Source organism: Erpetoichthys calabaricus, chromosome 4 (assembly GCF_900747795.2).
Source record: "Erpetoichthys calabaricus chromosome 4, fErpCal1.3, whole genome shotgun sequence".
NCBI lineage: Eukaryota > Metazoa > Chordata > Cladistia > Polypteriformes > Polypteridae > Erpetoichthys > Erpetoichthys calabaricus.
Genome location: NC_041397.2, coordinates 4156474 through 4179919, shown reverse-complemented (window position 1 = coordinate 4179919; position 23446 = coordinate 4156474). Strand labels below are relative to the sequence as shown.

The 23446-nt window shown below is 44.4% G+C and overlaps 1 protein-coding gene across 1 annotated transcript in view; it reads right to left on the bottom strand.

Annotated features, from left to right (window-relative positions):
• The window catches only part of poglut2 (protein O-glucosyltransferase 2), an 85069-nt gene extending 61963 nt beyond the window's left edge, over window positions 1-23106 (bottom strand). The window contains exons 1-3 of the mRNA XM_051926350.1: window positions 22730-23106; window positions 12294-12499; window positions 5508-5713 (exon numbers count right to left, since the gene is read on the bottom strand). Coding sequence (XP_051782310.1) covers window positions 5508-5713; window positions 12294-12499; window positions 22730-22899 — 582 coding nt within the window. The 5' untranslated portion in view covers window positions 22900-23106. The remainder of the gene's footprint in view (window positions 1-5507; window positions 5714-12293; window positions 12500-22729) is intronic.
• Window positions 23107-23446: the final 340 nt, after the last annotated feature.

The window sequence follows — 23446 nt, the reverse complement described above, 5'->3', positions numbered from 1 at the left end:
AACAAAGTGGAATTAAAAGAAAAATGAACAAGTTAGACTATCTACACATGGCGTGACATTTAGGTGTTTGGCTACTAAGTTAACCGATACGAAAGATGGAGTATTTTTAGTTATTGCAGTTTTGTTCATTACATTTTAATGAGTCATCTTCTAAAGCAATAGGATTAATAAAATGCAATTCCCTGTGTTAGTTAACTTCATTAAATTTGTGCTTTTTTAACAGCACTTTACAATGTCAATGTAATTAGTAGCCTAAATAGATTTGTGGTTGCCCAATACCTTTCATAGACAGCAGACTGCAATTCAAAAGTTGTGAAAACAGCAACAATTGATGTGTGTTAGTAGTGGGGTGTTAGCCGTTACCAATGGTTGTTTAATTTTCTTAAACGTAACATTTTTAAATGTTTACCCAATATGGTATTGTAGGATGACTAGCTGTGTAAGCCCGTGCTATAAAAAGCCCGGGCTCCTAGAAACCACGCATCGGTTGTGCATTAGTGGCTACGTGAGTTTCTCTCTCTTCGGAGGTTTCGTTTTGCCGATGTGTTCATCTCGCTTATGTATTAGCGGCTAAGCGAGTTTCTCTCTCCTCGGAGGTTCCGTTTTGCCGATGTGTTCGCCTCGCTTGTGCATTAGCAGCTAAGCGAGTTTCTCTTTTCTTGTTGGTTTCATTTTTCCAACGTGCTAGTCTCGCTTGTGTATTAGCGGCTAAGCGAGTTTCTCTCTCCTCAGAGGTTTCGTTTTGCCGATGTGTTCGCCTCGCTTGTGCATTAGCAGTTAAGCGAGTTTCTCTCTCCTCGGAGGTTCCGTTTTGCCGATGTGTTCGCCTCGCTTGTGCATTAGCAGCTAAGCGAGTTTCTCTTTTCTTGTTTGTTTCATTTTTCCAACGTGCTAGCCTCGCTTGTGTATTAGCGGCTAAGCGAGTTTCTCTCTCCTCAGAGGTTTCGTTTTGCCGATGTGTTCGCCTCGCTTGTGCATTAGCAGTTAAGCGAGTTTCTCTCTCCTTGGAGGTTTTGTTTTGCCGATGTGTTCGCCTCGCTTGTGCATTAGCATCTAAGCGAGTTTCTCTTTTCTTGTTGGTTTCGTTTTGCCGACATGCTCACCTCGTTTGTGTATTAGCGGCTAAGCGAGTTTCTCTCTCCTCGGAGGTTTTGTTTTGCCGATGTGTTCACCTCGCTTGTGCATTAGCAGCTAAGCGAGTTTCTTTTCTTGTTGGTTTCATTTTGCCAACGTGCTTGGCTCGCTTGTGTATTAGTGGCTAAGCGAGTTTCTCTTTTCTTGTTGGTTTCATTTTGCCAAAGTGCTTGACTCGCTTGTGTATTAGCAGCTAAGCAAGTTTCTCTTTTCTTGTTGGTTTCATTTTGCCAACGTGCTCACCTCGCTTGTGTATTAGTGGCTAAGCGAGTTTTGCTTTTCTTGTTGGTTTCGTTTTGCCGATGTGCTCAGCTCGCTTGTGTATTAGCAGCTAAGTGAGTTTCTCTTTACTTGTTAGTTTTGTTTTGCCGATGTGCTCACCTCACTTATGTATTAGCGACTAAGCGAGTTTCTCTTTTCTCGTTGGTTTCGTTTTGCCAATGTGTTCGCCTCGCTTGTGCATTAGCAGCTAAGCGAGTTTCACATTTCTTGTTGGTTTCATTTTGCCGACGTGCTCACCTCGCTTGTGTATTAGCGGCTAAGCAAGTTTCTCTTTTCTTGTTGGTTTTGTTTTGCAGATGTGCTCACCTCACTTATGTATTAGCGACTAAGCGAGTTTCTCTCCTCTTGGAGGTTTCGTTTTGCCAATGTGTTTGCCTCGCTTGTGTATTAGCAGCTAAGTCAGTTTCTCTCTCCTTGGGGGTTTTGTTTTGCTGATGTGTTCGCCTCGCTTGTGTATTAGCAGCTAAGCGTGTTTCTCTCTCCTTGGGGGTTTTGTTTTGCTGATGTGTTCGCCTCGCTTGTGCATTAGCAGCTAAGCAAGTTTCTCTTTTCTTGTTGGTTTCATTTTGCCAACATGCTTGGCTCGCTTGTGTATTAGTGGCTAAGCGAGTTTCTCTTTTCTTGTTGGTTTCATTTTACCGACGAGCTCAGCTCGCTTGTGTATTAGCAGCTAAGTGAGTTTCTCTTTACTTGTTAGTTTCGTTTTGCCGATGTGTTCACCTCGCTTGTGTATTAGCAACAAAGTGAGTTTCTCTTTTCTCGTTGGTTTCGTTTTGCCAACGTGCTTGGCTTGCTTGTGTATTAGTGACTAAGCGAGTTTCTCTTTTCTTGTTGGTTTCAATTTGCCGATGTGTTCGCCTCGCTTGTGTATTAGCAGCTAAGCGAGTTTCTCTTTTCTTGTTGGTTTCATTTTGCCGACGTGCTCACCTCGGTTGTGTATTAGTGGCTAAGCGAGTTTCTCTTTTCTTGTTGGTTTCGTTTTGCAAACGTGCTCGGCTCGCTTGTGTATTAGCAGCTAAGTTAGTTTCTCTTTACTTGTTAGTTTCGTTTTGCCGATGTGCTCACCTCACTTATGTATTAGCGACTAAGCGAGTTTCTCTTTTCTCGTTGGTTTCGTTTTTGCCGATGTGCTCACCTCACTTATGTATTAGCGACTAAGCGAGTTTCTCTTTTCTCGTTGGTTTCGTTTTGCCGATGTGTTCACCTCGCTTGTGCATTAGCAGCTAAGCGAGTTTCTCTTTTCTTGTTGGTTTCATTTTGCTGACGTGCTCGCCTCACTTGTGTATTAGTGGCTAAGCGAGTTTCTCTTTTCTTGAGGGTTTCGTTTTGCCGATGTGCTCACCTCACTTATGTATTAGCGACTAAGCGAGTTTCTCTCCTCTTGGAGGTTTCGTTTTCCCGATGTGTTTGCCTCTCTTGTGTATTAGCAGCCAAGCGAGTTGCTCTCTCCTCAGAGGTTTCGTTTTGCTGATGTGTTCGCCTCGCTTGTGTATTAGCAGCTAAGCGAGTTTCTCTTTTCTTGTTGGTTTCATTTTGCCGACGTGCTCGGCTCGCTTGTGTATTAGCGGCTAAGTGAGTTTCTCTTTTCTTGTTGGTTTCGTTTTGCCGACGTGCTCGCCTCCATTGTCTATCAGCGGCTAAGTGAGTTTCTCTCCCCTCGGAGGTTTTGTTTTGCTGATGTGTTCGCCTCGCTTGTGTATCAGCGGCTAAGCGAGTTTCTCTTTTCTCTGTGGTTTCACTTTGGTGACAAAGTCAATTTCTTTGAGCTTCACACTGTAACCTCTCACTTCTGGGCTGGACGGACAGACACACACACTCTTCCATGCATAGATGTTTATAAACAAGATTACCAAAACAATGGATACAAAATGATCAATACGATCAGAAAATTATTAAAGAAGTGAGGATTCGGATGTTGCAAGATAATTCAGTGTGATAGTAAGCCGCAATGAAGCTCCAATAAGATTAATGTGCATGCTTCAGTGTTTGATGCAGTGAAGCAAATCACAGAACTTAAATACTGACATACTAAAGTATTCATGGTGCTGTTCTTCATCCATTTGTCAGATAAGCAATACAAGCATCGCATATTCCCCATTGTAAGGACACAATATATTTAAAGGTCTCACATATCATCTTTTGTTCTTTTTTATTTTGCACATTCACAACAACATCTCACACTGCCACCTGGTGAAATCCTCCAGATTTACATAAAGGACACACGCAAATATAGTCGGTATGCTGCTTGTGTAGCAGCAGCGTCTGCAAACGTACACATTACCTAGCATCAAGTATATCCTGGCACTAATGTGAAATACCCAATGATGGAGACCAACTAGTCTGGGACTGGCTAGGATAAAATCAAACTGGTTTGATTTTTGTGTTGGTTGGAGGAGTGGGCTCTTTGTGAGCGAGAGTTAAGAACCAATGAGCATTCAGAAGAAAGTACAAGACTGTAGTGATAAGGAATAAGGTACAAGCCTGTTTTGAACCTCATAAATAGAGGAGAAGCTCGTCCGTTTGATGTCTTGTGTTTTTATGTGCTAAAATAGAACTGAGAATAAAATGAAAAAAGGGCTTAGCCTGCAACTTAACGGGCAAAAACTATTACCCTTGGTACAGTGCCAGCTCCATCAGGCAGCAGCACAGGGGCTGTGGACCTAACAATCGGAAGAAAAGATTGTCTGTCTGAGGTTTTGTATTGTACATATTATAACAAAATGAAAAAATTAATAAAGGGCAGACACTGCAGTGTTAACCTTTGTACAGCGCCGGCTCCATCAGGCAGCATGCTATTGGATGTCAGTAAAAAGGGGCGAGCACAACTGTGCTAGATGATTGGTGATCAGTCGGTGGGCTGCGATTCTGAGTCAGGTAATTTGATGTGGTGCAGTGACGAGATCAGCGAATGAAGTCAGCACATCTGACATAACCTACAACAAAAAGCTGTGCAATATGACATCAGCTTTAGTCTGACATGCTTACATTAATTTATGTTTCATGAGGACAGACAGACAGACAGACAGACATGACTATTACAGTAAGTGTTTCTCACATTACTTTATTTTGAAAACAGACTGAAACCAATATAATCGGACTCCGCCAGGGCTGCCCTTTGTTACCGATTCTGTTCATAAGTTATATGGACAGAATTTCTAGGCGCAGCCAAGGAGCGGAGGGGGTCTTGTTCGGTGACCTCAGAACCTCGTCTCTGCTATTTGCGGATGACATGGTTCTGTTGGCTTCATCGGACAGTGACCTCCAGCTCTCACTAGAGCGGTTCGCAGCCGAGTGCGAAGCGGCGGGGATGAGAGTCAGCACCTCTAAATCCGAGGCCATGGTTCTCAGCCGGAAAAGGGTGGAATGTTCTCTCCGGGTTGGGAGCACAGTGCTGCTTCAAGTGGAGGAGTTCAAGTATCTCGGGGTCTTGTTCACGAGTGAGGGAAGAATGGAGCGGGAGGTTGACAGACGGGCTCTGCAACGGTCCGTCGTGGTGAAGAGAGAGCTGAGCCAAAAGGCGAGGCTGTCGATTTACCAGTCGATCTACGTTCCTACCCTCACCTATGGCCACGAACTTTGGATAGTGACCGAAAGAGCAAGATAGCGGATACAAGCGGCCGAAATGAGTTTTCTCCGCAGGGTGGCTGGACTTTCCCTTAGAGATAGGGTGAACAGTTCAGTTATCCAGGAGAGACTCGGAGTAGAGTCGCTGCTCCTCCGCATTGAGAGGAGTCAGTTGAGGTGGTTCGGGCATCTGATTAGGATGCCTCCCTTGGGGGGTGTTCCAGGCATGCCATACTGGGAGAAGGCCACGGGGCAGACCCAAGACACGCTGGAGGGATTATATCTCCCGGCTGGCCCTGGAACGCCTCGGGGTCCTCCCAGAGGAGCTGGAGGAGATGGCCGGGGAAAGGGAGGTCTGGGCTTCCCTGCTTAGGCTGCTGCCCCCGCAACCCGACCTCGGATAAACAGTGGATAATGGATGGATGGATGGATGGACTGAGACCATTCTGTAGGCCTGCAGTTAAATAAAGAAAGTAATGAACCATGGTCATGTTTTACAAGAGGACAACACCTGTGCAATCCAATACCTTATTATGTTTGATGACGTAGTGACATAAGCTCTGCCTCTGCCCGAACCTGCTGGGTATTTCCTTGGCAATTCTGTCCAGATCGACTGTTTGGAAAAGCTGTAAATCGTGCTGGATTTGAGGTATGCTCTTGGGGCACTTCATGTGTCTCAGCCATTCTGAAGGGCGGCTTTCAGGGCACTCACAGCTTTCGTGATAAACAGGCCCTATAAAAAACAAAACACAGAGATTATTAAATTATGAAGGTCTACATCTCTTGTTCAGGTTCACCTAGGGTAATAAATTGACCAAGAGAGGAGAGAAAGAGAGGTGTTAGGAGCACACACTGATTTATACAGTGCATTGCCGTACCTACCACATGACAAACCAACTAAGGATCCAAGATTAGGACCCAAGGGCAGCCGAGCAATGGGTGACACCTCAGCACCACACGAGTTCAGATGGAATGGAACAGTGGGAGGTGTTTTATGGTGGCTGGAGTGCCAATTCTTCCACCAACCCACTGGTTTTTCCCTGCAGGTTGGAGGGTCTACATGCAGAACTGGATGCAGATTAACGTCATACCCAGGACGGAATAATTTCAGGTTAAGGGCCTTGCTCAAGGGCCCAATAGAGTGGAGTCACTTTTGGCGTTTACAGGATTCGAACCGGCAACCTTCCGATTGCCAGTGTAGATCGCTAGCCTCAAATTGACCAAGCTCCATGTTTTATTGCTACATATAAAGAGTACATGAGAGGTATTTTTATATTTGGTTCTCAAAGAAATGATACATTGAAACTGGAGAACAAAGAAAATACGCAAAAAATTGAAATGTTGAAAAATTGTACAGTATAGATGGTATAAGTATGACCAAGTACTTACTTCTTTGTATACCTGTGTAGGAGTACATTCAAGCAGAAGAGGGAGACATTGTGATAAAACAAAAGACTTTAGAAGAGCAGAATGAAGATGGGTGCACTGCTGTGTCTTTACGGCGTCTTGCTTATCCATCCATCCATTTTTGTGCCACTTATCAGGTTTGCTGGGCAGCCATCTAAGCAAAGACGCCCAGACGTCCCTTTTTCCCGGCACCTACTCCAGCTCCTCTGCGAGGATACCGAGGCATTCCCAGGGTTATATAACTATGTCTTATTCAGCATGTCCTGGGTATGTCCAGAGCTCCCCTCCTGGTTGGAAACACCTCTGCAGAGGGGCATCCAGGAGGCATCCCAGTTAAAACCACCTAAAAACGGCTCCTTTCCATGAAGAGGAGGAAGCGGTGGCTTTACTTTGAGCTCCTATGGAACGTCTGTGCTCCTCATTCCAGTTACTAAACCTGAGCCAAGACACGCTACAAGAGAATCCCACTTCTGCCGCTGTGATGAATAAAGTATCTATCTATCTATTATATAGTGCCTTTCATATCTTTCTATCTATCTATCTATAATCCAGGATCAAATTCTTCCATGTGAAGCCTGAAAACCATGAGGACTGATTGAAATCTTTTATGTTAGGTAGAATGCCTAGAGGGAGCTGGTCAGGTGGTCTCGTGGCCTTGGAACCTCTGCAGATTTTGATTTTTGTTTTTATTTCTCCAGCCGTCTGGAGTTTTTTTTGTTTGTTTTTTCTGTCCTCCATGGCCATCGGACCTTACTTTTATTCTATTTCAGGGGTGTCCAACTTTGGTCCAGGAGGGCCGCAGTGGCTGCAAGTTTTCATTCTAACCATTTTGTAAGTCAGTCAAAATATCTACTACAAATGTTCAATAATGGTTCTTCATTAATGTTAGAAAAATCACAATTACAATGTGAAATGAAACCATCCATCCATCCATCCATTATCCAACCAGCTATATCCTAACTACAGGGTCACGGGGGTCTGCTGGAGCCAATCCCAGTCAACACAGGGTGCAAGGCAGGAAACAAACCCCGGGCAGGGCACCAGCCAACGCAAGGCACACACACACCAAGAACACACTAGGGACAATTTAGAATCGCCAATGCACCTAACCTGCATGTCTTTGGACCGTGGGAGGAAACCCACGCAGACACGGGGAGAACATGCAAACTCCACACAGGCAGGACCTGGAAAGCGAACCCGGGTCTTCTAACTGCGAGGCAGCAGCGCTACCCACTGCGCCACCGTGCCGCCCTGAAATGAAACCGCTAACTGACAATTGATCCCTCAGCAGAGATGTGCTGTATTTGTGGAGGGCTTATCCTGGACTCACCATCTCCCAGCATCTTTACTTCCTTGGACAACATGCCTGGGATCCATTGATCGATCAGTCTATCTATCTATTATATTGTACCTTTCACATCTATCATCTATCTATATATTCTATAGTGCCTTTCATATCTATCTATCTATCTATCTATTATGTAGTATATCTATCATGTACTGCCTTTCATATCTATTATATAGTGCCTTTCGTATCTTTCTATCTATCTATAATTCAGGATCTAATTCTTCCATGTGAAGCCTGAAAACCATGAGGACTGATTGAGATCTTTTATGTTAGGTAGAATACCTAGAGGGGGCAGGTCAGGTGGTCTTGTGGCCTTGGAACCCCTGCAGATTTTGTTTTTTTTTCTCCAGCCATCCAGAGTTTTTTTTTTGTTTTTTTTTCTGTCCTCCATGGCCATCGGACCTTACTTTTATTCTATTTCAAGGGTCTCCAACTCTGGTCCAGGAGGGCCGCAGTGGCTGCAAGTTTTCATTCTAACCATCTTCTTAATTAGTGAGACATTTTTTCTGCTGATTAACTTAACTTTTGCCTTAGTTTTAATTGACTTGTTGCTGCAGCCATGCCGTGTGATCTGAACTTCACTAGAATACCCCCCGTCGTAGTAAAGAGGAGGGCTGAATGCACCCCAAGGAGATGTTGTCTCTCCTCCGAAACCCCTCTTAAATGGTGATACATCGGGAAACAAGTAACAGTTGTATTTTTTACCTCCTCTTTGCTCGATCAGCTGTTGGCTTGCTGTTGCTGCCGTGCCGCATGAACTGCATTTCATGTACTTGTTTCAAATGTTTAAGAGCCTGTACAGCACCTGAATATTCAGTCTCTTTTCACTGTTTCGTTATATCACTGAGTAATATTTTCAGTTTGTTTGCGCTAATGTGATCTTTACTCTCATTTTTTTTGAGACTTTCGAATTTTCCTACTTCCATTATCGCTAACCTGCTCTACATATGTATCATGGGACTTGCTTCTGAAGGTTATAAGTATGACGTGACTTGACCATCTTGCGGGAAGTGAAAGTGTTTATCTGTCTCTCTTCAAAAGATCATGTCTCGTCGCAGTAAAAAAGTCTCGTATCGTCGCAAGATTTTTTGTTATAATAGAGAGATTTAAGGAGCTTCTGTAAAAAGCCAAATTTTATCCTTGGGGACAAAATAAGTTTTATCTGTCTATCATATAGTGCCTTTCACATCTATGTGTCACAAAAACTGGCCACTCTGCATGATGCTGGTCAGAAGTACACGGTGGTTCGGCTCAGCTTTAAGTTTGAGTGGTTATCTAATTAAGACAAGCATATCCTATGTGATAACAACCCAGCAACAGGGGATGCACAAACCAGTGTGTTTCTTTGTGCCGGTCCCAAGTCCGGATAAATAGGGAGAGTTACGTCAGGAAGGGCATCCGGTGTTAACAATGACTACCACCAGTACTGTTAGCCAACAGCCGAAGAAGAAGATGAACTTGAAGAAGGTGGGTTGGGTGGAGACGTGTCCATAGGCAGAAGGAGAGGAGGAAAGTAAAGGAGAGTGGAACTGAGGGTATGAACTTTGGAATGTTGGCAGTATGACTGGTAAGGGGAGAGAGTTAGCAGATATGATGGAGAGAAGGAAGGTTGATATATTGTGCGTGAAGAGACTAAATGGAAGGGGAGTAAAGCCAGGGGGATCAGAGGTGGATTCAAATTGTTCTGTCATGGTGTGGATGGGAGGAGAAATGAAGTAGGAGTTATTCTGAAGGAACAGCATGTCAAGAGTGTTCTGGAGGTGAAAAAAGTGCCAGGCAGAGTGATGATTATGAAGCTGGAAATTGGAGGTGTGATGATGAATGTTGTTAGTGTATATGCCCCACAAGTTGGGTGTGCGATGGATGAGAAAGAAGATTTTTGGAGCGAGTTGGATGAAGTGATGAACAGTGTATCCTAGGGACAGAAAGTGGTGATTGGAGCGAATTTCAACGGGCATATTGGTGAAGGGAACAGTGGAGACGAGGAGGTGATGAGTAGGTATGGTGTCAAGGAGAGGAATGAAGAAGGTCAGAGAATAGGGGATTTTGCCAAAAGGATGGACATGGCTGTGGTGAATACGTATTTTAAGAAGAGGGAGGAACATAGGGTTACATACAAGAGTGGAGGAAGATGCACACAGGTAGATTACATCCTATGCAGAAGAGTCAATCTGAAGGACATTGAAGACTACAAAGTGGTGGCAGGGTAAAGTGTAGTTAAGCAGCATAGGATGGTGGTCTGTAGGATGATGTTGGAGATCAAGAAGAGGAAGAGAGTGAGGGCAGAGTCAAGGATCAAATGGTGGAATTTGAAAAAGGAAGACTTCAAGGTTGAGTTTAGGGAGGAGGTGAGACGGGCACTGGGTGGTAGTGAAGAGTCACCAGACAGCTGGGCTACAACTACAGCAGATGTAGTAAGGGGGGACAGCAAGAAGGGTGCATGGCATGACATCTGGACAGAGGAAGGAGGAAAAGGAAACCTGGTGGTGGAATGAGGAAGTACAAGAGAGTATACAGAGGAAGAGGATGGCAAAGAAGAAGTGGGATAGTCAGAGAGATGGAGAAATTAGACAAGAGTACAAGGAGATAAGGCACAAGGTGAAGAGAGAGGTGGCGAAGGCTAAAGAAAAGGCGTATGAGGAGTTGTATGAGAGGTTGGACACTAAGAAGGGAGAAAAGGACCAGTGGGGGCTACAGAGAGAGGGGGCCGAGCTGGGAAAGATGTGCAGCAGGGTTAGGGTGATAAAGGATAAAGATGGAAACGTACTCACAAATGAGGAGAGTGTGTTGAGCAGATGGAAAAATTACTTTGAGAGGCTGATGAATGAAGAGAATGAGAGAGAGAAGAGGTTGGATGATGTGGAGATAGTGAATCAGGAAGTGCAACGGATTAGCAAGGAGGAAGTAAGGACAGTGATGAAGAGTATGAAGAATGGAAAGGCCGTTGGTCCAGATGACATACGTGTGGAGGCATGGAGGTGTTTAGGAGAGATGGCAGTGGAGTTTTTAACCAGATTGTTTAATGGAATCTTGGAAAGTGAGAGGATGCCTGAGGGAGTGGAGAAGAAGTGTGCTGGTGGTCCGATATTTAAGAATAAGGGGGGATGTGCAGGACTGCAGTAACTACAGGGGGATAAAATTGATGAGCCACAGCATGAAGTTATGGGAAAGAGTAGTGGAAGCTCAGTTAAGAAGTGGTGATGATTAGTGAGCAGCAGGATGGTTTCATGCCAAGAAAGAGCACCACAGATGTGATGTTTGCTCTGAAGATGTTGATGGAGAAGTTTAGAGGAGGCCAGAAGGAGTTGGATTGAGTCTTTGTGGACCTGGAGAAAGAATATGCTGGGGGTCTCGAGAGGAGCTGTGGTATTGTATGAGGAAGTCAGGAGTGGCAGAGAAGTACGTAAGAGTTGCACAGGATATGTACGAGGGAAGTGTGACCGTGGTGAGGTCTGCGGTAGGAGAGACGGAGGTGGGATTACATCAGGGATCGGCTCTGAGCCCTTTCTTATTTGCAGTGGTGATGGACAGGTTGACAGATGAGATTAGACAGGAGTTTCCGTGGACTGTGATGTTTGCTGATGACATTGTGATCTGTAGCGATAGTAGGGAGCAGGTTGGGGAGACCCTGGAGAGGTGGAGATATGAGAGGAGAGGAGTGAAGGTCAGTAGGACCACCAATACAGAATACATGTGTGTGAATGAGGGGGAGGTCAGTGGAATGGTGAGGATGCAGGGAGTAGAGTTGGCGAAGGTGGATGAGTTTAAATACTTGGGATCAACAGTACAGAGTAATGGGGATTGTGGAAGAGAAGTGAAGAAGTGAGAGTGCAGGCAGGGTGGAGTGGGTGGAGAAGAGTGTCAGGAGTGATTTGTGACAGACAGGGATCAGCAAGAGTGAAAGGGAAGGTCTATAGGACGGTAGTGAGACCAGCTATGTTATATGGGTTGGAGACGGTGGCACAGGAGACACAGCTGGAGGTGGCAGAGTTAAAGATGCTAAGATTTGCATTGGGTGTGACGAGAATGGACAGGATTAGAAATGAGGACATTACAGGGTCAGTTCAGGTGGGACAGTTGGGAGACAAAGTCAGAGAGGCGAGACTGCGTTGGTTTGGACATGTGCAGAGGAGAGATGAGGGGTATATTGGCAGAAGAATGCTAAGGATAGAGCTGCCAGGGAAAAGGAGAAGAGGAAGGCCTAAGAGAAGGTTTATGGATGTGGTGAGAAAGGACATGCAGGTGATGGGCGTAACAGAAAAGAAGACAAGGACAGGAAGATATGGAAGAAGATGATCCGCTGTGGCAACCTCTAACAGGAGCAGCCGAAAGAAGAAGATATCCTATGTAATGACAGCATTCTCCATAGTTAATTTATTGTATATTCCATAGTACCAGAGTACAGTTTCAGTGGTCAGTCAGCACTGATGGACTAACAAGACCCTTCTGTTTAGAAATCATGTCAGCTGAATTATTGTACATCTGCAATATAAAATATCAGAAAATTGACAGTTTTATAATAAGAATGTTTAAAAAAAAAAAAAAAAAAGTCCAGTACCTTCCAGAACGTAAGGTGACTTTGCAACGTGCACATCCTTCACCTTTACCTCAATCTGGAGCTTCTGGTAACTTGCATACATCCGATAACGGACAATGAAAGAGCCGTCTTTTCTGTCCAACACTTGCACCCAAATTCTTGAATGCTGCTCTCCAGGAGCAAAAATCTTGACTTGGAAGACATTCTCGCCGGGTGAGGAGGTAAAGCTGTGTGAGAGAGGAAAGAAGAGAAAACACAGTCAGGGGGTTATAAGTGCGGGGCTCAACACTAACTTGTAAAAGTGGTTGTCGGGGTTGGCAACCAGGCGTCGAATTTTGGTTGCTGAAATTGAAAATATGGTCGCCATTTTGAACAGTCTATAGAGATTAGATTAGATAAAACTTTCTTAATCCCATGTAGAAATTCAAATGCATACAACAGCAGAGACATAAAAAAAATAGAATACAGACTCACAGGACAGACAATACAGCCAATCAATCAGTCAACTGATAGATGAATATATACAGTATATAAAAAATCCTTTTTAAAAACCACGCTTATATTAAGTTAAAAAGTGTAGTAAAAAGTCTCTCATACATCACTCGTAAAATAAAAGCATGGGGGCTTTTTTGAATGTTGATTGATGAAGAGCGCCCATGCTTTTATTTCACGAGTAATGTATGAGAGACTGATTTTTTACTTTTACTACACTTTTTAACTTAATACAGTGCATCCGGAAAGTATTCACAGCGCATCACTTTTTCCACATTTTGTTATGTTACAGCCTTATTCCAAAATGGATTAAATTCATTTTTTTCCCCTCAGAATTCTACACACAACACCCCATATTGACAACGTGAAAAATGAAAAACTTCTCCTGCTTTGAATGTCCCAATGAGCACAGTGGCCTCCATCATCCGTAAGTGGAAGAAGTTCGAAACCACCAGGTCTCTTCCTAGAGCTGGCCGGCCATCTAAACTGAGCGATCTGGGGAGAAGGGCCTTAGTCAGGGAGGTGACCAAGAACCCGATGGTCACTCTGTCAGAGCTCCAGAGGTCTTCTGTGGAGAGAGGAGAACCTTCCAAAAGGACAACCATCTCTGCAGAAATCCACCAATCAGGCCTGTATGGTAGAGTGGCCAGACGGAAGCCACTCCTTAGTAAAAGGCACATGGCAGCCTGCCTGGAGTTTGCCAAAAGGCACCTGAAGGACTCTCAGACCATGAGAAAGAAAATTCTCTGGTGTGATGAGACAAAGATTGAACTCTTTGGTGTGAATGCCAGGCGTCACGTTTGGACGAAACAAGGCACCGCTCATCACCAGGCCAATACCATCCCTACAGTGAAGCATGGTGGTGGCAGCATCATGCTGTGGGAATGTTTGTCAGTGGCAGGGACTAGGAGACTAGTCAGGATAAAGGGAAAGATGACTGCAGCAATGTACAGAGACATCCTGGATGAAAACCTGCTCCAGAGCGCTCTTGACCTCAGACTGGGGCGACGGTTCATCTTTCAGCAGGACAACGACCCTAAGCACACAGCCAAGATATCAAAGGAGTGGCTTCAGGACAACTCTGTGAATGTCCTTGAGTGGCCCAGCCAGAGCCCAGACTTGAATCCGATTGAACATCTCTGGGAGAGATCTTAAAATGGCTGTGCACCGACGCTTCCCATCCAACCTGATGGAGCTTGAGAGGTGCTGCAAAGAGGAATGGGCCAAACTGGCCAAGGATAGGGTGTGCCAAGCTTGTGGCATCATATTCAACAAGACTGAGGCTGGAATTGCTGCCAAAGGGGCATCGACAAAGTATTGAGCAAAGGCTGTGGAATACTTATGGACATGGGATTTCTCAGTTTTTGTATTTTTAATAAATTTGCAAAAATCTCAAGTAAACTTTTTTCACGTTGTCATTATGGGGTGTTGTGTGTAGAATTCTGAGGAAAAAAATGAATTTAATCCACTTTGGAATAAGGCTGTAACATAACAAAATGTGGAAAAAGTGATGATGCGCTGTGAATACTTTCCGGATGCACTGTATATAAACTTAATACTGTATATATAAAAGTGGTTTTTGAAAAGGATTTATATTTTTAGTGAAACTGATTATTGATTCACGTATTGCCATTGGAAGTGAGTAAGTGTGCAAAATTTCAAGTCATTTGGACAATAGGAAGTGGGTTAAATATTGATTAAAAGATTTGTACCAGACAACAAATAGGTGAAGTTAAAATAAGTGTGGTAATAAGAATAATAAGCATGGTAATAATAAATAAATAAATAAATAAATCTCCCCGTGTCTGCGTGGGTTTCCTCCGGGTACTCCGGTTTCCTCCTACAGTCCAAAGACATGCAGGTTAGGTACATTGGCGATTCTAAATTGTCCCTATTGTGTGCTTGGTGTGTGTGTGTGTGTGTGTGTGTGCCCTGCGGTGGGCTGGCACCCTGCCCGGGGTTTGTTTCCTGCCTTGCACCCTGTGTTGGCTGGGATTGGCTCCAGCAGATCCCCGTGACCCTGTAGTTAGGATATAGCGGGTTGGATAATGGATGGATGGATGGATGATAACAAGTACATAGGGTAGAATCACTGAATTGCCTGATAGCAGTCGGCAGAAAAGACCCCCAGAGGCGCTTCTTAGTACTGTGATGGATGGCAGGCTGGGATGTCCCTCAACAGAGAAAGGGAAGAAAAGCAGCCTTTTCAGGGCACTACATCCCCCCGGGACACTAGATGGCAGCTCCCCTGGACGGAAATGGTTCCCCGGATTCCCTCAGGGCAACATGGGACATGGAGTCAGTTTCTTCAGCCCTGTTGGATGCCGTGGATGCTGCCACGGGGAGCTCATCAAGAACCTGGAGATTATTCTTGTTACACTAACCCGGAAGTACTTCAGAGTCATGAGGATGGAAGCCTGCAGTACTTCCGGGACTCTTGAGGAAGGATGATGTGGCGTTTGACCCGGAGAAGAAATACTTCCAGGTCATGGACTATAAAAGGACTGTGGGAAACCAAGCAGAGGGAGCCGGAGTTGGGTGGTAGAGGAACGGAGCTGCTGGGAGTGGAGGATTGTATTATTGATTAATTATTGGAAGAATTGTGGAGTGTGCGGTGCTTTGTGCACTTTATTGAAGAATTATTATTAAAGAATATTCTTGGTGCTTTTAACGTGTGTCCTGGACGTCTGTCTGGTGGGTTCAATGGGGCAACAGCACCTCTAGCGTCCACATACACAATGATGGGACAAGCCCCTGAGTAAAAGTGATCCAAGAGATCACCTCCTGGAGGGGATTTTTCATGATGGCATCCTACTTTCCCCCCATCATCCTCTTTTCAAAAACAGCTTCCAGTGTGTCCGGGGTTAAATTTGGAGTTAACTGAGATGCTATGCCATTATATGTCCATTTGCTGCTACTATGCAGCATTTCAGTCTGACGTGTCACCACTTAACACATCTCTGTGTGCACCCATTCCTTGTGTCCCATGGTTTGTTCAAAACCAGCTTATTGTTATCAGCTGGGAATCCCAAAGTGAGTTGTCTCAAAACAAACATCTAAAAATGCCCACAACAGGGGGACATCACTGTCACACCCCAGCTGGAAATAATAGCAAACATGGAGTCTTTATAAATTAAAGATGTATTCTTCTTAAAATAAAAAAAATACTCTTCCACAAGAACAAAGCAAAAAAGGAGTTACCTGTAACACAAAAGGCCATCCAAAGAAAACAGAGTCCTGTTGCTCACAGATCCCGAATGAGGCACATGACCTGCATTGTGAGGGAGTGTCAGTTACGGCACTACGGCCATGTGGTGCGTTTCCCAGAGGGTGACCCAGCTCACAAGACCCTCATTGTTGAGGACCCGAGTGGCTGGACCAGGCCAAGGAGACGCCCACGTAACACCTGGCTGCGGCAGATACAGGGTGGGACTGGACCGTGTGTCTACGGGGGGGGGATTACCAACCAGGGTCCCAAGCTGTTTCGTCATGTGGTGCGGCAACGTGCTGTACCAATTCATACTCCCCAACCTGACCTGTACAATATGTAGATATGTTGTGTAATATTTATATTCCATTTATATTATAATACCCGCGTATTAGTGAAACAGGACAGTGAGATGGGCCCTGCTTGTCTCCCCACTCCTGACATCACTCTTCCCTCTGCCTCGGATTAGTGCGAAAATATCGCTCCTGCAAGCGAACTATGAGAGAAGTCACAAAATCAACCAGAATGTTCAAGCAAATTATAGAAAAAAGAAAACAAAAGAGATCTAAATCCGTAAAGTAGTTCTCTTGTTCGCTAACTAAGCGAAGTTAAGGTTACGCCCCGAGGCTGGCACGCCCCCCTCCACGCAGCCCAATGAGTCTCTCTCAGTTTCGCGCTAATAAATCGGAACTATGATACTTGGCGTGATGAGAGAGTTGCAAAATCAACAGAAGTTTTTAAGTAAATTATAGCAAAAAACCCAATCTAAATCCGTGAAGTGTGTTCTCTCGTGAAAAGCGGGCAGACATACAAACGGGTCTAAAAAATTATAAGAAATATCACATCTTGGACCACGAAATTTTTAAAACCGTTTCTTAGTGCGCACCTATGGGCCAAGGGTAACCTGCAAGTCCTCATGGTTCGGGAGATTTCATGATGAGTGAGTCAGTGGTGTTTGGCTTAGATAGATAGATAGATAGATAGATAGATAGATAGATAGATAGATAGATAGATAGATAGATAGATAGATAGATAGATAATGTATCGTATCGTATCGTATCGTATCTGATACGATACGATACAATACAGTTTATTTTTGTATAGCCCCAAATCACACAGGAAGTGTCCCAATGGGCTTTAACAGGCCCAGCCTCTTGACAGCCCCCCAGCCTCGACTCTCTAAGAAGACAAGGAAAAACTCCCAAAAAAAAACCTAGTAGGGAAAAATGGAAGAAACCTTGGGAAAGGCAGTTCAAAGAAAGACCCCTTTCCAGGTAGGTTGGGTGTGCAGTGGGTGTCAAAAGAAGGGGGGTCAATACAATACAATACAGTACAGTACACAGAACAGAACAATTTCTCAATATAGTAAGAAATAAAAAATATAAATTTTAGATAGATACTTTATTAATCCCAAGGGGAAATTCACATTCTCCAGCAGCAGCATACTGATACAAAAAAACAATATTAAATTAAAGAATGATAATAATGCAGGAAAAAACAGACAATAACTTTGTATAATGTTAACGTGGGTGGCATGGTGGCGCAGTGTGTAGTGCTGCTGTCTCGCAGTTGGGAGACCTGGGGACCTGGGTTCGCTTCCCGGGTCCTCCCTGCGTGGAGTCTGCATGTTCTCCCCGTGTCTGCGTGGGTTTCCTCCGGGCGCTCTGGTTTCCTCCCACAGTTCAAAGACATGCTGGTTAGGTGGATTGGCGATTCTAAATTGGCCCTAGTGTGTGCTTGGTGTGTGGATGTGTTTGTGTGTGTCCTGCGGTGGGTTGGCACCCTGCCCGGGATTTGCTTCCTGCCTTGTGCCCTGTGTTGGCTGGGATTGGCTCCAGCAGACCCCCGTGACCCTGTGTTCGGATTCAACGGGTTGGAAAATGGATGGATGGATAATGTTAACGTTTACCCCCCCGGGTGGAATTGAAGAGTCGCATAGTTTGGGGGAGGAATGATCTCCTCAGTCTGTCAGTGGAGCAGGACAGTGACAGCAGTCTGTTGCTGAAGCTGCTCTTCTGTCTGGAGATGACATTATTTAGTGGATGCAGTGTATATACAATATATAGATTTACTGATCACTTTTTTGATCATTATTCTACAGTTTGTTAATTTATAAGATAATTCTGGATGTTAGTAAATAATTTGTCACATGTTTGATTCTTCTGTTTTTTGCCAATTAAAAAATGTAACACATATGTCATCCTTGCATTAGAAAATAAAGCAGTTTATAAACACTGCATCCAGAAAGTATTCACAGTGCATCACTTTTTCCACATTTTGTTATCTTACAGCCTTATTCCAAAATGGATTAAATTCATTTTTTTCTTCAGAATTCTACACACAACACCCCATAATGACAATGTGAAAAAAGTTTACTTGAGGTTTTTGCAAATTTATTAAAAATAAAAAAACTGAGAAATCCCATGTCCATAAGTATTCACAGCCTTTGCTCAATACTTTGTCGATGCCCCTTTGACAGCAATTCCAGCCTCAAATCTTGTTGAATATGATGCCACAAGCTTGGCACACCTATCCTTGGCCAGTTTCGCCCATTCCTCTTTGCAGCACCTCTCAAGCTCCATCAGGTTGGATGGGAAGCGTCGGTGCACAGCCATTTTAAGATCTCTCCAGAGATGTTCAATCGGATTCAAGTCTGGGCTCTGGCTGGGCCACTCAAGGACATTCACAGAGTTGTCCTGAAGCCACTCCTTTGATATCTTGGCTGTGTGCTTAGGGTCGTTGTCCTGCTGAAAGATGAACCGTCGCCCCAGTCTGAGGTCAAGAGCGCTCTGGAGTAGGTTTTCATCCAGGATGTCTCTGTACATTGCTGCAGTCATCTTTCCCTTTATCCTGACTAGTCTCCCAGTCCCTGCCGCTGAAAAACATCCCCACAGCATGATGCTGCCACCACCATGCTTCACTGTAGGGATGGTATTGGCCTGCTGATGAGCGGTGCCTGGTTTCCTCCAAACGTGACGCCTGGCATTCACACCAAAGAGTTCAATCTTTGTCTCATCAGACCAGAGAATTTTCTTTCTCATGGTCTGAGAGTCCTTCTGGTGCCTTTTGGCAAACTCCAGGCGGGCTGCCATGTGCCTTTTGCTAAGGAGTGGCTTCCGTGTGGCCACTCTACCATACAGGCCTGATTGGTGGATTGCTGCAGAGATGGTTGTCCTTCTGGAAGGTTCTCCTCTCTCCACAGAGGACCTCTGGACCTCTAACAGAGTGACCATTGGGTTGTTGGTCACCTCCCTGACTAAGGCCCTTCTCCCCTGATCACTCAGTTTAGATGGCCGGACAGCTCTAGGAAGAGTCCTGGTGGTTTTGAACTTCTTCCACTTACGGATGATGGAGGCCACAGTGCTCACTGTATGGGACCTTCAAAGCAGCAGAAATGTTTCTGTAACCTTCCCCAGATTTGTGCCTCGAGACAATCCTGTCTCGGAGGTCTACAGACAATTCCTTTGACTTCATGCTTGGTTTGTGCTCTGACATCAACTGTCAGCTGTGGGACCTTCTATAGACAGGTGTGTGCCTTTCCAAATCATGTCCAGTCAACTGAATTTACCACAGGTGGACTCCAATGAAGCTGCAGAAACATCTCAAGGATGATCAGGGGACACAGGATGCACCTGAGCTCAATTCCGAGCTTCATGGCAAAGGCTGTGAATACTTATGTACATGGGATTTCTCAATTTTTTTATTTTTAATAAATTTGCAAAAACCTCCAGTAAACTTTTTTCACGTTGTCATTATGGGGTGTTGTGTGTAGAATTCTGAGGAAAAAAATGAATTTAATCCATTTTGGAATAAGGCTGCAACATAACAAAATGTGGAAAAAGTGATGCGCTGTGAATACTTTCCGGATGCACTGTATAGCATTCCATGCAGTTCTTGCCCAGCGGTATACAGAGGACAAATGTCAAAAAGAATCGTAACACATATACAGGAACATTGCAAAATCGTTATAAGGAAGGACTCGCGTTCACTGATCTATACGCATACTAAATCACCGGGACATACGTTAAACTGGGACAATGTACAAGTAAGATTTAAGGCCAGTACTAAAAGTGCCAGAGAGCTGGCTGAATCTTGGCTATTAGACATAAACGCCATTAACAGACATTTAGACATAAACACAGCATATGCAAACTTAAGAAGAACATCCATCCATCCATTTTCCAACCCGCTGAATCCGAACACAGGGTCACGGGGGTCTGCTGGAGCCAATCCCAGCCAACACAGGGCACAAGGCAGGAACCAATCCTGGGCAGGGTGCCAACCCACCGCAGTAAGAAGAACATGTTCATAATAAATAAAACTTTATGACCAATACCCCCCACCTAATTTTTGCTATATATTGTCTTTGATTCTTGTAAGTCTAAGCATTATCCTCTGATGAAGGCAGGGGCTGAAAGCTCAGGAATAAAAACTTCTTTATAATGTGTGATTCATTTTCTCCCTTTATGGATCTACAGCCGCAAATATGCAAACCATATCACAGACAGTGATACACACACACACACACACACACACGCACAAACACACACACTGGGTGAGTCAAAATTATGTTAACACTAATGGTACTGCCTTATATACAATTTACAGTGGTGTGAAAAACTATTTGCCCCCTTCCTGATTTCTTATTCTTTTGCATGTTTGTCACACAAAATGTTTCTGAACATCAAACACATTTAACCATTAGTCAAATATAACACAAGTAAACACAAAATGCAGTTTTTAAATGATGGTTTTTATTATTTAGGGAGAAAAAAAATCCAAACCTACATGACCCTGTGTGAAAAAGTAATTGCCCCCTTGTTAAAAAATAACCTAACTGTGGTGTATCACACCTGAGTTCAATTTCTGTAGCCACCCCGAGGCCTGATTACTGCCACACCTGTTTCAATCAAGAAATCACTTAAATAGGAGCTGCCTGACACAGAGAAGTAGACCAAAAGCACCTCAAAAGCTAGACATCATGCCAAGATCCAAAGAAATTCAGGAACAAATGAGAACAGAAGTAATTGAGATCTATCAGTCTGGTAAAGGTTATAAAGCCATTTCTAAAGCTTTGGGACTCAGCGAACCACAGTGAGAGCCATTATCCACAAATGGCAAAAACATGGAACAGTGGTGAACCTTCCCAGGAGTGGCCGGCCGACCAAAATTACCCCAAGAGCGCAGAGACGACTCATCCGAGAGGTCACAAAAGACCCCAGGACAACGTCTAAAGAACTGCAGGCCTCACTTGCCTCAATTAAGGTCAGTGTTCACGACTCCACCATAAGAAAGAGATTGGGCAAAAACGGCCTGCATGGCAGATTTCCAAGACGCAAACCACTGTTAAGCAAAAAGAACATTAGGGCTCGTCTCAATTTTGCTAAGAAACATCTCAATGATTGCCAAGACTTTTGGGAAAATACCTTGTGGACTGATGAGACAAAAGTTGAACTTTTTGGAAGGCAAATGTCCCGTTACATCTGGCGTAAAAGGAACACAGCATTTCAGAAAAAGAACATCATACCAACAGTAAAATATGGTGGTGGTAGTGTGATGGTCTGCGGTTGTTTTGCTGCTTCAGGACCTGGAAGGCTTGCTGTGATAGATGGAACCATGAATTCTACTGTCTACCAAAAAATCCTGAAGGAGAATGTCCGGCCATCTGTTCGTCAACTCAAGCTGAAGCGATCTTGGGTGCTGCAACAGGACAATGACACAAAACACACCAGCAAATCCACCTCTGAATGGCTGAAGAAAAACAAAATGAAGACTTTGGAGTGGCCTAGTCAAAGTCCTGACCTGAATCCAATTGAGATGCTATGGCATGACCTTAAAAAGGCAGTTCATGCTAGAAAACCCTCAAATAAAGCTGAATTACAACAATTTTGCAAAGATGAGTGGGCCAAAATTCCTCCAGAGCGCTGTAAAAGACTCATTGCAAGTTATCGCAAACGCTTGATTGCAGTTATTGCTGCTAAGGGTGGCCCAACCAGTTATTAGGTTCAGGGGGCAATTACTTTTTCACACAGGGCCATGTAGGTTTGGATTTTTTTTTCTCCCTAAATAATAAAAACCACCATTTACAAACTGCATTTTGTGTTTACTTGTGTTATATTTGACTAATGGTTAAATGTGTTTGATGATCAGAAACATTTTGTGTGACAAACATGCAAAAGAATAAGAAATCAGGAAGGGGGCAAATAGTTTTTCACACCACTGTATGTTCCACGTATGGTACACGTGTTGAACATGATGGCATGCAGGTTAAGACGTTTCTGTAAATCATCTTGCACATATGAAGTATGTTTTGTGAATAAATTGTTTCTGCCATTCAAATGTTAACATAATTCTGACTCTCCCTGTATAGATAGATAGATAGATAGATAATGTGAAAGGTACTGTATAATAGATAGATAGATAGATAGATAGATAGATAGATAGATAGATAGATAGATAGATAGATAGATAGATAGATAGATAGATAGATAGATAATCAAAACACCGCAACGCGACCATGCACCTATCCAGATAAATCACTACAAACTAAACGGTTCGCTGCCCAGCGCTCTCATGTACGACGTGGTGTCACTCTGCGTGGTCATGGTGACGTAAACGCATGCGCATGCTCCGAGTGATGTTCGGCGGAGCGGGCGTGGCGCCGGCGCAGTTTCTTCAGCCCCGAGGCTTTTATAATTCGGCGGCGATTTCTCTTTCTCAAGGAGTCGGCGCGTGCGCACACACACTACAGACTTACTTGTGTCCCAGGGAGTCGACAGTCTGCACGTAGAAGTAGCGGGCAGGAAGTACAATCTTCGGGTTCAGTCCGGGACCCCAGATGAAGCTTTTGACGGGGCAGGGCGATACGCTTTCTGTTTCCCTCGCGGTTACAATTAGTAGTAAAGAAGCCACCACACAAAGATACATTACTGTCCGCTTCGGCTCGTCACACTCGCACTAAGCGGCCGACTTTGAACAAAGCAATAGCGGTAGGCGCCGGAGACGCTTGATCTGGATTTCAGAGGAAAAGGTTCACCATTTCAGCGTACCGACTTTGTGCCACGCGCAGGTCGTCAATAGAGGGTCACTCGACAGCATTCATCTAAACTGGCCCCCACTGCCGTAAAGAGACTTAAGGGGATTAAAAAAATAAATAGATAAAGGCCGTCGTTACGCCGCTGGAGCCCCGGACTCGTTTCGCACGTAAAGGCCGAGACGACCATAGACACAGTCGCGCGCTGCTTTTCCTTATTGGATGAACTTTTCCCAAACTCTGGTTGGTTGGATTTGTAACTTGGAGGAGTTTGGTTGGGTGTGTGCGTTGAAGAGTTTATGGGGATGGGCGATGCTTCTCGTTTTACTTTGTGAGGGAGCAGCTCGTTTGGCTCCCAGCGTGCAGGTTGGGATATTCCATTGAAATTAGTTGTGCCGTTTTAAATGATAAAAGCCTGAAATCCCAGAAGACGTTCTAACC